The 16302-nt window shown below is 36.4% G+C and overlaps 1 protein-coding gene across 11 annotated transcripts in view; it reads right to left on the reverse strand.

Moving 5' to 3' along the window:
• Positions 1-16302, reverse strand: part of ofcc1 (orofacial cleft 1 candidate 1) — a 202358-nt gene that overhangs the window by 24336 nt on the left and 161720 nt on the right. For 4 of the 11 annotated variants that reach the window (XR_015524744.1, XR_015524745.1, XR_015524746.1 and 1 more), the window contains exons 19-20: positions 3131-3212; positions 2125-2307 (exon numbers count right to left, since the gene is read on the reverse strand). Coding sequence is in view for 7 of the 11 variants with exons in the window: in XM_087309186.1 (XP_087165312.1) it covers positions 2125-2307; positions 3117-3212 (279 nt within the window). In the remaining 4 variants the exon portion in view is untranslated. Of the gene's footprint in view, positions 1-2124; positions 2308-3116; positions 3213-16302 lie in introns of all 11 variants that reach the window. The other 7 variants (XM_087309188.1, XM_087309189.1, XM_087309191.1 and 4 more) reach the window with 2 other exon arrangements.

Below are 16302 nucleotides of genomic sequence, written 5' to 3' on the forward strand. Positions count from 1 at the left end.
GGGGAAAAAAATTAGCACCTATAAGGTGTGAGGGCTAAATTCATGAGTGCTTTGCACTGACTGTCTATGGTGAAAATGACAATACAGCCTTTTTTACACTCTTTAGCTCAATTTTAAAGTCTAGTGAGCAGACTGCATATCACTACTATGGAATTGTTTAGCATTATTAGGTACAGTTAGCATAAGAAGTTAAACAGCCACTATACGATGCTTTAGTATTAGCTGAAATGTAAGAGAGAATCATGCATCCTTCACGTGTATGAAAATAGTAATGTAATTGTACTGAATGGTGTTTTCTGTGGATTATTCAGTTAGACTTTATAATAAAGGTGCATTAGTTAATATATTAATTAACTTGAACTAAGAATGAACAATGCTTGTATTGCATTTATTAATCATAGATCAATATTTACCAATGCATTATTAAAAGCCAAAATTGTGTTTGTTAACATTGACGCACTGTGAGTTAGCATGCATGTAAACTTTATATTTATCAACTAATGTTAACCAAGATTCATTAATACATGTATTGTAAATAAATTAAAAAAGTGGCCTTTAAAGGAGTGTATTTTTAAGGCTAGGTTGAGTTTATAAGATACAAAGCAATGTGTGTTCCTGAATTATTTGTAAAAAAAATCACATTATTTTTCAGATTTCTTACTCCGATTATATACAGCTACTCAGCTAACATGAAAACGACGGTCATATTTCCTAGTTCCTCTGAAAGGCCGACCCTCAAGAGGCTCTGATTGGTTAGCTACCATAATGAGCTGTGATTCGCCGATCAGCTCCACGTCACCAGGAAAAGCATGTGCTTTGCCTCTGCTGTGTAAATACTGTCAGTCAGAGTAGCTGTCAGCAGTTTAAGCCTGAATTAGACATTAAATAAAGAGGACACAGCTGAACCTCTTGTCTGCTCTCTAAAATAAAATCTGAAAGAGTCTTTCTTATATATTCAGGGTATAAGCATGTGTAAAATATGAAACATTCACATATCTTTTGCAAGTTTGTTGTTTGAGATGTAGAACTCACGGAAAGCAGCAGCGTAGAGAAACATTATAGTGCTGGGGAAGATTGTGGCTGTTTACAACGGTTTGACGGATTAATATGAATTTGTAGCTGAATTATTAATGGTGCCAAACAGCATTTCCCATAGTTTACATCCTTGTTTACGTCTTTGCTACATCATACCGTTAACACTAGACACTGTGCATGTAATAGATCGATTTTAACAAATAAAAATACTTACAGGTTGCTGTTCACAATAAACAGCTTTGTCTATGCATGGAGCTGCTCCTTCTTTGAGGAGTTTTTAGCCAAATCCAGCACTGAACTGGGAGAGATTCTGGAAGTTCTCCTTTGTCAAATGCTGGAGCTATATCTATTTTATAATTCTCTGGAACATATTTAAAATTAAACTGTTAGCACTTTTCTCTTTGTGTCATGTCCTTTGGGAGCCCAAAAACAGAAACAGAGCAAGCTCTGTGGAAAAATCAGTGTAACATTACAACGCCTCTGGCCACACCCCTTTGCTATGAGGGGTGTATGCAGAGGGGGCAAAAGCACACATATCCTTTACTTAAGTAGAAGTACAGATACTCACGTTTAACACGACTCTGGTAAAAGTACAGACTACAGGCTTGTGCTTAAGTAAAAGTAAAAAGTACGGCCTCAAAATATTTTATGTAAAATGTTTGTTGCCAAATTTATGAAAGAAGCCAAGAAGCATCAAACTCTGCAATTATAAAGTAATTATAAACGTTCTGAAATTATAAAAAGTAAAATTAAAAATTTGAAAAATAAGTAGTGGAGTAAAGTACTGATAGCAGAAAAATCTACCTAAGTACATTAACGAAGTATTTGTACTTCGTTAACTTCCATCTCTGGGTTTATGTACATGGCTAACGCACGTAACCTGAAGTATTTGTGATCTCACTAATCCAGATAGGAACTAACCCTACCTAATGGAACCTTATTATAAAGTGTGACCCATTTTTCTTTGTCTATTTTGTGTGTTAATTTAACGCTTCAGTTTTGTCAGGCTCAGTTTTCAATAGATTCTTACAATGTTTTGAGTCAGTCGCTTCTGTTTATTTTAGGACTTTTGACAGAGATGATCCTCACTTGTATAATGGCTCCATCCGGTTGTCTCAGGAAATGTCTGTAATGTTGGCGCAGGCCGCTCAGATGCAGTGTGTAGATGGATACATGGGTGCTGGTCTCACATCCGGTATTGGGTGTGCCTGTAGGTGGTGCCAGTCCTTCCACAGGCTCCTCCTCCGTCCAGATGTAGTCATACACTGCCACCTATTGAGACACATACACCCCCCACATGCCTTGTTAAAGATAACTCAAGCACAGTAATGTAAATAACCCAGACTCATTCTGAAACGTTCCGCTTTATACATTCCTGAAGATTGCGAAATACGTCTCAAGGGGTATGTTTCTTTGCATTTTTTGTTTTCGCGAATCCATCAGAGGCCCCTTTTTACACTTTGTGAAGATACAAATCTACAAATCTCAAATTTCTCTCGCTAGGACCATCCACGCCTGCTGTTCTTGAAAAAATCAACCAGAGGCAACCGACAATTGCCGACATTGCCCAACAAACAATTTTCAAAGGCAATCCAGTCGTCAATCTGGCAACCTGTGCTTGTGTGTGTTTTGAGCCAAGAGTGCAATACCTAGTCCAACCACTGGGTGTCGAATGTACATACTGCACCTTTAAGTTTCCCAGCATTTTTTTTTTCAGGTAAAATTATTTCAGATAAAAAGTTGATATACAGTACATTTTTCACCTAACTTTGAAGTAAATATAAATACTTAATAAAAACTAAATACTTAAAATGCTAATTTTAATGACACTGTGACACATTTAGTCTTTTTTTATTTATATGCACATTTGAACTTCTCACAAAAACTTTCACCTAATTTACAACATATGCATATGCACGGGTTTGTTTTAAACTTGTTATATTGTTAATAAATTTGGAGTCTGCTGTGTGTTTACATGCACTAGGTTATTAAATTCCCTAATACCCGCCCAAAGTAGCTCTATATAAGGCCTTTTTCAAAGAGCAAATTATAATACTGAATCAAATGACAAAGAAAAATACCAATAATAACACACATCCGGTATTGGGTGTGCCTGTAGGTGGTGCCAGTCCTTCCACAGGCTCCTCCTCCGTCCAGATGTAGTCATACACTGCCACCTATTGAGACACATACACCCCCCACATGCCTTGTTAAAGATAACTCAAGCACAGTAATGTAAATAACCCAGACTCATTCTGAAACGTTCCGCTTTATACATTCCTGAAGATTGCGAAATACGTCTCAAGGGGTATGTTTCTTTGCATTTTTTGTTTTCGCGAATCCATCAGAGGCCCCTTTTTACACTTTGTGAAGATACAAATCTACAAATCTCAAATTTCTCTCGCTAGGACCATCCACGCCTGCTGTTCTTGAAAAAATCAACCAGAGGCAACCGACAATTGCCGACATTGCCCAACAAACAATTTTCAAAGGCAATCCAGTCGTCAATCTGGCAACCTGTGCTTGTGTGTGTTTTGAGCCAAGAGTGCAATACCTAGTCCAACCACTGGGTGTCGAATGTACATACTGCACCTTTAAGTTTCCCAGCATTTTTTTTTTCAGGTAAAATTATTTCAGATAAAAAGTTGATATACAGTACATTTTTCACCTAACTTTGAAGTAAATATAAATACTTAATAAAAACTAAATACTTAAAATGCTAATTTTAATGACACTGTGACACATTTAGTCTTTTTTTATTTATATGCACATTTGAACTTCTCACAAAAACTTTCACCTAATTTACAACATATGCATATGCACGGGTTTGTTTTAAACTTGTTATATTGTTAATAAATTTGGAGTCTGCTGTGTGTTTACATGCACTAGGTTATTAAATTCCCTAATACCCGCCCAAAGTAGCTCTATATAAGGCCTTTTTCAAAGAGCAAATTATAATACTGAATCAAATGACAAAGAAAAATACCAATAATAACAATAATAGGCTTTACAGTATTTTAACCATCTAGGCACAAAGTCTAAAGTTTATGGTGCAAAAGCATTAAGGACCTGTCCGAATCCACTTTTGCTATGTTAAGGACAGAAACATACCCTCTGCGCCCCGGCACATGGTCTAACAGGGTTGTGTTTATTCTCTTAATGAGTTGTGGGTATGTTTTGAGCATAACGTGCATTAAACCAGTCAGAGTCTCATCTCCCATTCCCTTTAAGAGACAGTTGCGTCGTACCACGTGGCATTTGCTATTTAGATGGCAGACTTTTTTAAGTGGAAAAACTAAACACTTTACTAGCGAGAAAACAGTTAAACAGAACATCTGCAGCACGAGGATGAAGAATGAACAATAATAACGATGTGTGGTAAAAAAATTTTACTCTGTTATACTCGAAAAGTGGACAAATCTAAACTTGTTTTCATTACAACACATATAATAAAAAATACTGCTAATATTAATAACATCATACAAATGCACGTAGTGGTAGTGTTATAATTATTTTTGGGGGGGTTTTCACTTTTATTAGATATGACAGTAGAGAGAATTGACCGGACAGCATGGGGAGTAGAGAAAGAGGAAGGATAGGCATAGGACCACGAGGCGGAATCAAACTCGGGTCACCATAAACACAGAAGTGCATGTGTCGATGCACTAATCACTACATGTATAGTATTGGTTTTTATATTAATGTAGATTTTTTTTAATATATTTTAATCCTTTAATTTTTTTCATATATAAAATATTTGCATATTGCTATACATCCTGTGTGTATTCAGAAATGTGTAAGCATTTGGACCTGCATAGGCGCATAACTAACATGCTCAACACTGGACTTTAGGCCAGGTATTATTTGGTCAATGGCGCAGACAATTTCAGTTCCTCAAATTAGCAAAGCACCAACAATGCGCCTTAACACATCTCCTTTTTAGACCAAAACCCCCAAGAGCCCACAAAGTGGCACAAATAGATTTGCTATTTAAACAACGTGGTGCAAAACATGAAAATTAGGATTGCGCTGGTCTAAAATAGCAACAAATTGTGCCAAATACATCTTGAGCCTTAATGCATCAGGTGTATGATAGGAATGTGAGGTTTTGCTGTCAGTGGTGGCATTCAAAAAAAAAAAAATGCATGAATCAATAAGGACTTCTATGAGCAACATAAAGCCAATGAACAGCCATTCGACAATCTTAGCATTCGTCAATCTTTAAACTTGATCTGTCCTTAAAGGTGCATTTCTACTAAAGTTGACCATAATACACTGCATGAACATTGACGCTAATTTTCTGTATGAATGAATTGAAAATGCTCGCCCCACTGTGCTCGCAATGTACACTTAACTGCTGTACATGGCCGGCCCTCCATATAAGCGAACTAATCGGCTGCTTAGGACCCCGCTGCCACTCCACAAACCGCTGGTAATGCAAGCCGTTTCCTTGCTGAAATCGTTTTTATGTCATGTCAACCGGAAGCTCGCAGCATCTCATTTCTTATATGCGTTCTCGCGGTTCAAGTTTGTTCTTCTAAGGCAGGGGTGTCAAACTCAATTCCTGGAGGGCCGAAGCCCTGCACAGTTTAGTTCCAACCCTGCTCCAACACACTTACCTGTAGGTTTCAAACAAGCCTGAAGGACTCAATTAGTTTGATCAGGTGTGTTTAATTAGGGTTGGAACTAAACTGTGCAGAGCTGCGGCCCTTTTGGGAGTTTGACACTTGTGTTCTAAGGTAACCTGCAAGACCGACGGGTCACCACAAGAATGCAAATCCATGCACAGACACAACCTTTGCTTCATTGCCTGCTCCATTATATACCTGATTTTTTTCGGAAATTGGACCGCAAAAATAAACGAAACTACCGTTATCCTTCAGGCGTAGAAAAACTGAGGGGGAAATGATATCATAAATCTATTTGAGATCATGAAATCATATTCTAATAGCATATTTATTGAAAATAGGCAATTACAGATTAATAAACATAGTACTTTTATAAAATATTTCGTTTTTTAGTGGTTTTACAGACCCCTTTTTTTTACGCATTTTACTGAAGTGCAAAAGTACCAAAGTATCTTTCACTGACAGTTTTTGCACACAGGTAATATTATTTCCCAAGACATGTTTATAAAAGTTATGTCTTAATTGAGTTAATCATAGTAGTATAAGCTCTGGACCCTGCATCTTAAATTTAAGGAACAGCGAAGGTGACTGAAAGGAATAATATTGTATTTGGATATTAACATTAACCCAGTATTTGTTGCTTTCCTTTTTCTAATTTGTCATGTTAATATTTTTCATATGTACTTTATATTATTTGCCTATGGATTTTATTATTTATGGATCATTTTTTTAAATTAATGTTAATTGTTTTTTTTTTTTTTTTGTTTTTTTTTAATGAACTCCGAATTTATATTTTATTGGTAAGTAAGGCATTTTTCTGTTGGCTATTTATTGTTCTGTGTCTTTTTATTGCAGGGTTTTTGCTTTTGGAATTAATAATAAAAAACCCAACCTACAATATTTAGCTATAGAATCTTCAATCTATTTACTAAATAATAGAATATGTTTTAAACACGCAATGTAGGAATCAATGATACCTTTATTAAATATTGTTTAATTCTTCATTCTTGCAGCTGCTAGTTGACAGAAACATTGCTGTTTTAAAATGTCCAAACTTATTCAGACAGTTATTAAGTAGAAGAAATCAGGCTTTACTTTTCTTTTTTATTGGTTGTATTTAATAAGCAATATCATCATTGTGGGCCTGTTTGCAATGGCTATCCTCCACTATTTAGAGTAAGGTAGGGCCCTAAATTTATTCTGCTTAGGGCCTCCAAATGTACAGAGCTGGCTCTGCTGCTGCACTAGGGTTTTTAAAGTGTAAATGCAGCGCAATAGACATGCTACTATTGCGGTTTAAAGTTTTTCATATGTTTGCTAATTCTAACAATCATTCAAAGACTGACGACTAAAATATTTGATGTGATCTTAATTTGATATGAATCATTCTTCTTTGCCTGATTATGACAATGTAAAGAAAGCAAACAAGGAGCTGTGGCTATTGTATGCTTTCATGTAGGTGCATGTGTTTGTGTGTGTGATGAGATCAAGAGTGCAACTGTATGCTTGCTCAAATGCTTACCCTGACGCAATTATCAGCCCTACCTGCGGCCACAGTTCAGTGCTCACTGAGATGAATGTAAACCCGGATAGTTGACAGTAATGGTCTGTAATTTACAGCTGTGCTTGTGAGGTGATGAGCTCTGGCTGAGAGACACAGGAATGCAGCGTGTCAGGTTTCTGCATGACTCAAGCAGCCTCTGACCCTGACACGACACTAACGCACACAAGCCCATAATAACCTACTTCAACCTAATCCTTAAACGAGGGAAATGAAAAACAGAAACACTAGTGGCCCATATCACTCATTAAAATGAGAGTTAAGGGTTATGCTTGTAACATGCTGCAATGTTTTTACACTATATGCAAAGATTCTTTAAACATACAGTAGATAACTCTGAAGACCTACTGCATTATTATAGTGCTCACGTTGACCTTGCATCTCTGGCTAGATGAATGATACGCGTGATCACTACAAATATTGTTTACTATATTTTCTTTTTTTCACCAATGTTTGACATTGTCACTTCTTTATGCTATGGATTATTGAAGGGTTTGAAAAACTATTTTGACTTCTGACCCCATGACGTCATTTTCTGACATTGTTTTGAATCTACTTTTGAACTCCTCCTAGGACATTTGCAATGTTTTTACAAAAATGAGTCATTCGCAAACAAATCGAACGTCAGACATGATGTTACTTTTTTAGGTCACACTTTATTTTGTTTCTCCGTTTGTTGAATTTTAGTTACATTGCATCTAATGTCAACTAATTCTAATTAGATTGTAAGTAGACTGTTGGGGTTAGGGTTAGAGTTAGTGTAAGTTGACATGCACTTGCAAAATTTCTTATAGTCAGTTAATGTCTGTTGAAGGACTGTTAAATGTTGGTATCAACAGATATTAAGCAGACAGTCTACTAATACTTAAATGGACCATCAAAATAAAGTGTTGCCCTTTTTTTATTTTATTTTTAACATGACTAAAAACCCAGGAAATACAATTTTTGCAATAGAGAGCGAGTCATTATTTAAATCATATAATTAACAAATGTACAAGTTATGGATTACATAGACATAACGTTTTTGTTTACGTCATCTAATTTGATGGCACAATGCACACACACAACTAAATCTGAACTGCATCTCTGCAATGTTCATCCATTCATACATTTCCCTTCGGCTTAGTCCCTTTATTTATCAGGGGGCAGAATGAACTGCTAACTTATCCAGTATATGGTTTATACAGTGAATTCTCTTCCAGCTGCCCCCCAGTACTGGGAAACACCCATACACACTCATTCACACACATAAACTACTGACGTGAGGTGCTGTTGAGGTGACAGTGCTAACCACTGAGCCACCATGTTGCCCCCTCTGCAATGTTTTATTTTTTTATTAACATATTGACACCAAACTTCACAAGTTTCTGTATTTATTTACACTAACCACACCATATTATTATTATTATTATTATTATTATTATTATTATTTGCAGTGAAAATAAATCATACTAATAGTGAACTGCATTTATATATTTTTTCCAAGTAAAATGATTTAAATGAAGTTTTAAGCAGTGTTGAGGTTGATTTATTTATTTATTTATTTATTTATTTATTTATTTATTTATGTGTAAATGTATTTGTTTATTTATTATAACTACACAAAAACATTAACCTTTAAATCAGCATGTTACGATTACATAACAGTAAACATTTATGTAATAAAGACTGCTGAAAATATGTCTTTGCAATCAGTAGATAAATAGCATTTTACATTATAAGAGCAATCAAATATTTAAAATGTCAATAATATTTAAATTATATCACAGTTTTAATGGTAAGTATACATAATGCTTTAAATAAACATAAAAAGACAAATATTGTGTGTGTGTGTGTGTGTGTGTGTGTGTGTGTGTATATATATATATAAATATATATGAAGAGTTCAGATGCAAAAACCTTGTTTGAAATTTTCAATGAAAATTAACATTATTCTCATCCCCTTTATTTATGTTGAGATATTTTACTTAAAAGACCAGGAAGAGGACTTAATCTTTGCCATAAAAGTGATGTTACTGAATATACACACAGAAGCTTGATAAAAATGCACATTTTAAAGAAAAATTTCAGACGGCATTTAGAGGTTTTTGTATCTCAACTATTTTTAAATACTATATATATATACATACATACATACATACATACATACATACAGTTGAAACCAGAATTATTAGCCCCCCTGGTTATTTTTCCCCCATGTTTAACAGAGAGAGTATATATCTCAAGACAAAATGCTTAATGTGGTTTATAATTTTGACTTTAAAATAGTTTTAAAATTTTGATCTTAAAATAGTTTTTAAAAAGAATTAAAAACTGCTTTTATTCTAGCAGGAAAAAAAAAAGACTTTCTCTAGAAGAAAAACTATTATCAAACATACTGTGAATATGTCCTTGCTCTGTTTAACATAATTTGGGATATATATATATATATATATATATATATATATATATATATATATATATATATATATATATATATATATATATATAAAAAAAAAAGGGTGTTGAATAATTCTGATTGCAACTGTATGTGTGTGAATGAGTGTGTTTGGATGATTCCCAGTACTGGATTGCATCCGCTGTGTAAAACACATGCTTGATAAGTTGCTGGTTATTTAGCTGTAGCGAACCCTTATGAATAAAGGGACTAAGCTGAAGGAAAATAAATGAATTATTACTATTATTATTATTATTATTATTATTATTATTATTATTATTATTATTATTATTATTAATATTATTATTATTATTATTATTACATTTTACTACAGTTATTAAATATTTTTTTTCGCAAAACATTAACCATTAAATTAGCATGTTAAAATGACTGTACACTAAAAATGTATGTAATGAGGACTGCTGAAAATGTATCTTTGCAATCATGTAGATAAATAGCATTTAAAAATATATAAGAATAGCAAACAAATATTTTAAATTGCAATAATATTTCAATCATTAATTTTCCTTACTCACCAGAGGTCGTACCAGTGGAATGAACCGCCTTCACTGTTTTAATGGTAAGTATACATAATTTCTTTACATAAAACACAAAAAAATAAATAAAATATTGCATTTTTATTTTCATAAACTCTTTATTAAAAATGTGTAAATTATTCTAAAATATCATTGCAATTTCAAAAAATGTATTTCTATTTTTAAATGTATTTCATGAATTCTGGACACAGGCAGAGTTTTGAACATCATGGGAGATTAGCTAGATTTACCAGAAATAAACATACAAAATCCAAAACACGACAAAAAACAGGATGGAAAAAAAACAAAAACAGATGTGATTAAATCAGATCTTAAGCATCTCAGCAGGTCTGATGTCATGAGGGATGGCTCTGATCCCTGTGTATTTGTCCCTTGTGTGTTTTCTACCTGTAATGCACTGCCCTGCTCTATTAGAGGAACACAGAAGACAAGCAGAGCGTGTAACATGCTATATAGGTCATGGATCTCAGACGCATTGGTGTGTGAAGATCACAGCGCCTCTCACCCAACTGGGCCAGCTTCACACTAGTGTCAGCACTGCTACACACGCCCCCTCTGACCTCAAACACACACACATCCACATTATACATATACTCATCATTTCTCAAACATATGTGTGAATGCGCTGTCGCAGCACATTACGAGCAAGACTCACCATTGTTTAGGTCTGAGTTTACAGAAAATGTTACTATTAAGTTTTGGACAATGCGAGCAGCACTCTGAGTTGCGTATTATTTATGCTGTATAATATAGTATTCATACACATTTTAATGGAATGCTAGAACTGGGTCAAGAAGGTGGTTAACCCTTAAATATGTGTTTATTTACAGGTTTGTTAAAATAGCAACTGGAAGGTGAGTATATGTATATCAATCTTAAGAAAACTTCAATGCACTAATCTGTTTCTCAAGTTACAGGATCCAGTCAGCACACACTGGAGTGAAGAAGATGATGGCAGTCGCCTTGAGCTGACTGAAGTTGGTGGGAGGATAAAGACAAAAGTAAATGTTGGAGAACTGAAGGAAGTCACTGGATAACTAGAGGAAGGTAGGTTTGCTTACAAGGTAAGCATGGTCGTTCACTGAAGCTAAGCAGGGCTGTGCCCGGTCAGTACCTGAGTGGGAGACCACATGGGAAAGCTAGGTTGCTGTTGGAAGTGGTGTTAGTGAGGCCAGCAGGGGGCACTCAACCTGCAGTCTGTGTGGGTCCTAATGCCCCATTATAATGAAAGAGACTCTATGCTGTTCAGTGAGCACCGTCTTTTGGAGATGTTAAATCGAAGTCCTGACTCTCTGTGGTCATTAAAAATCCCAGGATGTCCTTCGAAGAAAGGGTTCATCTTGGCCAAATTTGCCCACTGGGCTCTGTCCCTGAGTGGGGAATTTGTGCTTATACATGAGTCCTCTTATGTAATCGGTTAGTGTTCTGGTGACTAAGTACACTGAGATTTTGAAAATCCAGGTGTTGCTCTGATCGAACATCCCTCTCCATGGCCCACACTCCTGAGGTCTGCAAACATTGACAGTGTGGTGGATGACCTGTTGCATATTGCTGGACACATTTGATAAGATGAATGGAAGTCTTTGAGAAGATTAAGTTCTAAGATGTTGTCTCTGGAAAACCAAAACATTTCCTCTAGGCCATAGCCTTCCAAGTCAATTTGATATCCCAACTGTCCTCCCCAGTGCAGAGAGCTCAAGATCAAGACCTTTATGTAGCTCAATAAATTGCGGTTCCAGGAGTTCTGGTAGCTGGGGCAGAAGCTATGGAGGTAACAACCTATCACTTGTAACTTTCTTTCTTTTTGGCTAGTGGTGCGGGAATGGCAACTGTACGACTGAAGGTTAATGGTCACACCTAGGATAAAGAAGAATGACATCCAGACTCAAGAGATAAAAAGGGATCACTCTCCAAGACAATGTCCTCAAGAATTTCTTAATTTTAGAATATGTGTTAGAAGAAAGATTTAGCAGTGTCCTTGACAATGGCCAAGATTTTGAGGGGTGTGATTTGGCAGGCTTTTGAGAATCTATTCACTGTGACCATGATGCAATTGTTTTTGTAGGAGGAGAGGTTGGTCATGCAATTTATTCTAAAAGGTGACCAAGGAAGCAGGAGCAGGAAGTGGTGGCAACTTTCTGAATGAAAGATTCACTGAAGAACAACTCCACTGATGCACAGCTCTACCAATCCAAGCTAAGCAAAACAGAGGTGACAGTGGCAAGGAACAAATTTCGGCAATTGACAGAAGTGATAGGGAAAAAAATCCTTGAGAGAAATCAGGCTCAGTGCCTTGTGTAGAGCTGCAGTCTGAATACCAGAGGCTTGACAACAATGGACGTCCATCGTGGAGAAGGTACCGGTACAAGTAGGTCACAGGCCGAATGATTATATAAGTAATGGGGAAAATTGTCTGTCACTGGGGTCTTTGCAGGTAGATAATCAACACTCTACACATACCTGTCAACTCTCCCGTTTTACTCGGGATTCTCCTGTATTTGACAGTACTATCCCGCTATCTTCCAGTAAAGGTATTTTCCCATATTTCTCCCATATTTTCAGTCTTTTTTTGAAGGGTCACAAATAAACATCAAAGAGCCGAGCCTCCCTTTACGCAACCCATACAGCCGAACCACCAGGGGCCGCCCATTGCTCTTAAATGTGAATCTGTTCTGTGCTTCTGCTTTGTTTAGGCATAAAAACACTTTGAAATAAATATAAAAACGGCGGGATTCCCTAACTTTCCATTACAGGTGCCGTCTCCCCTTCATATGCAATCCTCAAAACTGTCATTAAGCGCTGCATGACTGTCAGATGATGCGCTCCATAGTGATAAGTAGATTTTGTTTCCCAAACGGATTCTGAAAACACGATTTGAAGCAGAGCAAAAGTCTGGGTTTTGGGTGCGTGTTTAAACAGACATATACGCAATAATAATAATAATATCTAATTATTAATAATTTCGATCTTGGTGGGGTTTTTTCAAATACAACTAATTTAGTCCAAAATTTTCACATCCCAATGTTGACAGGTATGGTTCTACATTAACTTAAACAATGAAGGCTTTGTCTGGATTGGAATGGATCAGAAGGGGTTTAAATGTGAAAGCTTGTTGGAGTTCCTTTATCAACCAAGGACAAACTCACACTATGTTATCCGAATCGTGCCGAGGCGCGTTTCCTGGTTTGCTTGAGAAGTGTAAGTGGTCTGAGGCTCAGATGTGGTTCAATAAGGTACATGCCGAAGCATGCTAATAGGACTTTTAATTTGCCAGTAACCTGGGTTAAGCACTTCCGGCGAACTGTTTGCCAATGCAAAACCCACTACGTTTAAGGTCAGTTTTCTTTAAAAATCAGCAATCTCCACTAGCCAAGGGATATTCGATATAAAGTGGGTCTAAGATTGTACAAGAAGAGCTGCATTTAATTACATTTTCATGTCTTTATAATATGAGCATTTAATTTTACTCCAGTGTATTCAATAGAGCTTCGGCGCCTGCCTGCCAAATCTGATGGGCGCGTGTGAGTAAACGGCTATTTGTCTCGTTTTACGCTTGCGCAACTAAATGAATGCCAAAGTTGTTTTTTAACTGAAAGTATTTTAATGACATTACAACATCGATGCTGTAAAAGGAACCAAATAAAAATGGAAAAAAGGTTCACAATAACAGGTCACCGGAAGTTTATTAGTATGGGAAAAACACTAGCTTGGCATATACCCTATTGGCTGGCACTGGCACTGGCCCTGGTCCGGTTGGAAGAGGTGTGCCAGAACGCGGTTCACTTGGGCCCGGAGCTGAAGACAAGACGTGACATTTAAGAGACTGTTTCATATGAATTTTTTAATTATTCGTACTGTTTAATAAACGCAAACTGCCGTAGTTTATTAAAGAAATAAAGATGAATTGAATTTTACAATTTGTTTTTTATACTTCCTTAACAATATTCCAATATCAATCAAAAAAAAAAAAAAAAAATGTGTAACTAATGTCCAAGCTGATCTACAAAATTTTGTCATCATTGGATCACACTACAGTGTAGATGTATGGCTATAAAAACACAACACAATCTGAGAAGTATGACAAACAACATGACAAATACGGAGAAGAAAACAGCACTTGATCCTCTGAGACTGGAAGTACTTTGAGGGGTATTTAAAGTAAGTCTAGGGGCTCAGAAATCAGATTACCAAATGACTGGCTTTTTCTGTTTCTCTTTTCCTTCTTTTAACAGGAAGTTTTTCAGGCCACAGCCGAGTTTATAAACTGAAGGTGACCCCTTAATTGACTCTGTAATTACGACTCCTCTGGAAAAACATAGGTCTTGTCAGCCGGGGTCAAAGCGAAGGAGAACTTTAATTTCACTGTGTACTCACGTCTTGATTTTCCAACTACTTAAGACTGTTGGCTAAACACAGGTCGGAAATTGAGAGTCATTACCGCACGTAATTAGACACTTCTTAAATACAGAGTGCCTGGAGAAAAGGTCCTCACAGCATTGTCACAGGACACATCAAACGTCATTGGAAAAACATCAGCGAGCAAATTGCAAACACTCAAAGCCAGTTGTCTGAATGATTCATGTGTGGTCTAGAAAGATACTGAAGGCTGTTGTTTAGCGCTTCATATTACGTGACATTCAAGTGGCGTTCTGTTGCTTTAGCAGCATCTTGTCTCCGTTGCTTGCACGGAGTATATGTTTAATCCGCATGTTTAATTCCACTGTCAGGAATCACAAAGTCGGTATTCTGAGTGGTATTTCACGCACTGCATCATGGTTATTCCTTTGAACCTTTGCTTAAATGCAAGAATACTTGGCGAACGCTTTCCTCCTGTGCCGTCTTCACACTGGCGGTAAGTGCTTGACTCAGACTCAATGCCTGGCTGTTCTCAGGGAACCCATCTGTGGGTTAAGCAGATAGCATTCAAGTGAGCTAACCTAATTCTAACCAATCAAGCTTCGATTTATTGTGGACGTCTGTATTCAGAAATCTGATAGAGTCCATATCAGTCTCTTTATTTGAATCTGGAGAGACAGCCATTGCTTCTTTGAGGACTATAAACATCAAACCATGTCTCCCAGCCGCAACATAAATTCAGATTTTAGAGGCGTTACGGCAAACGGACAGACAGGCGGGGGTCCGGGAAGTGAAAATACGGACTGGAGCTCCATTCCTCTCCAAATGAGTGTGTGCCTGTGCCCAAGCAAATGAGATTACACATCTCCATATTTGTAAAAATGGATATCTGAAATTTGATAAGTGCATTATTTAAGTGAGGGTGCCTTCTCGCGACAAACCTAATACGCCGTCCAGTGTGTACAAAAGCTGCTGTTTAATACAATAATAACTGCAGTGCCGAGTCAGAGACAGATAAAAGGCTGATTTTTTTTTTATAGTGACATGGAAACAAAATTTATACACTGAGTTACAAAACATGTTAATCCTTCTTTGTGTGTATGTAAAACAATAAATAAGATAAAGAATGATCAAAATAAAATAAAATAAACTTTTCTGTGTGGAGTTTGCATGTTCTCCCTGGGTTGGCATGGGTTTCTTCTGGGTGCTCCGGTTTCCCCCAGGGTAGGGACACATGCCTTATAGGTGAATTTGGTAAGCTAAATTGGCTGTAGTGTATAAGTGTAAATGAGAGTGTATGGGTGTTTCCCAGCAAGTTTTATGTTTTATGCAGCTGAAGGGGCACCCGCTGGATAAGTTGGCGGTTTATTCCACTGTGGCGACTGGGGATGCAGATTTTTTTAAATTTTGGTTGTACGATTATAGGCTAAGAAATAATCACGGTTTCACGGTTATCACGATTATTTGCATTCATTGATTTCAAAACTTCACTAGTTTAAAACAAATTATTTTATATTTGGTTTTGTAGTTCGGGCCTAAATACATATGTTACCGTTTTAAAGGTTAATATGATTGACTATATAAAAATCAGTGGATATTATTGATGCTTTTATTGGTTGCTAGCATGTTCCTCCATTGGAAATAACGAACTTGAAGCTTGCCTTAATTAATAGCCTCAATCATAGTTAGTCCAGTGTGCGTGGTTATTAGTCTCAGTGTACAAACTAG

The sequence above is a fragment of the Danio rerio genome, chromosome 24, assembly GCF_052040795.2.
Source record: "Danio rerio strain M-AB ecotype USA chromosome 24, GRCz13ab, whole genome shotgun sequence".
Lineage (NCBI taxonomy): Eukaryota > Metazoa > Chordata > Actinopteri > Cypriniformes > Danionidae > Danio > Danio rerio.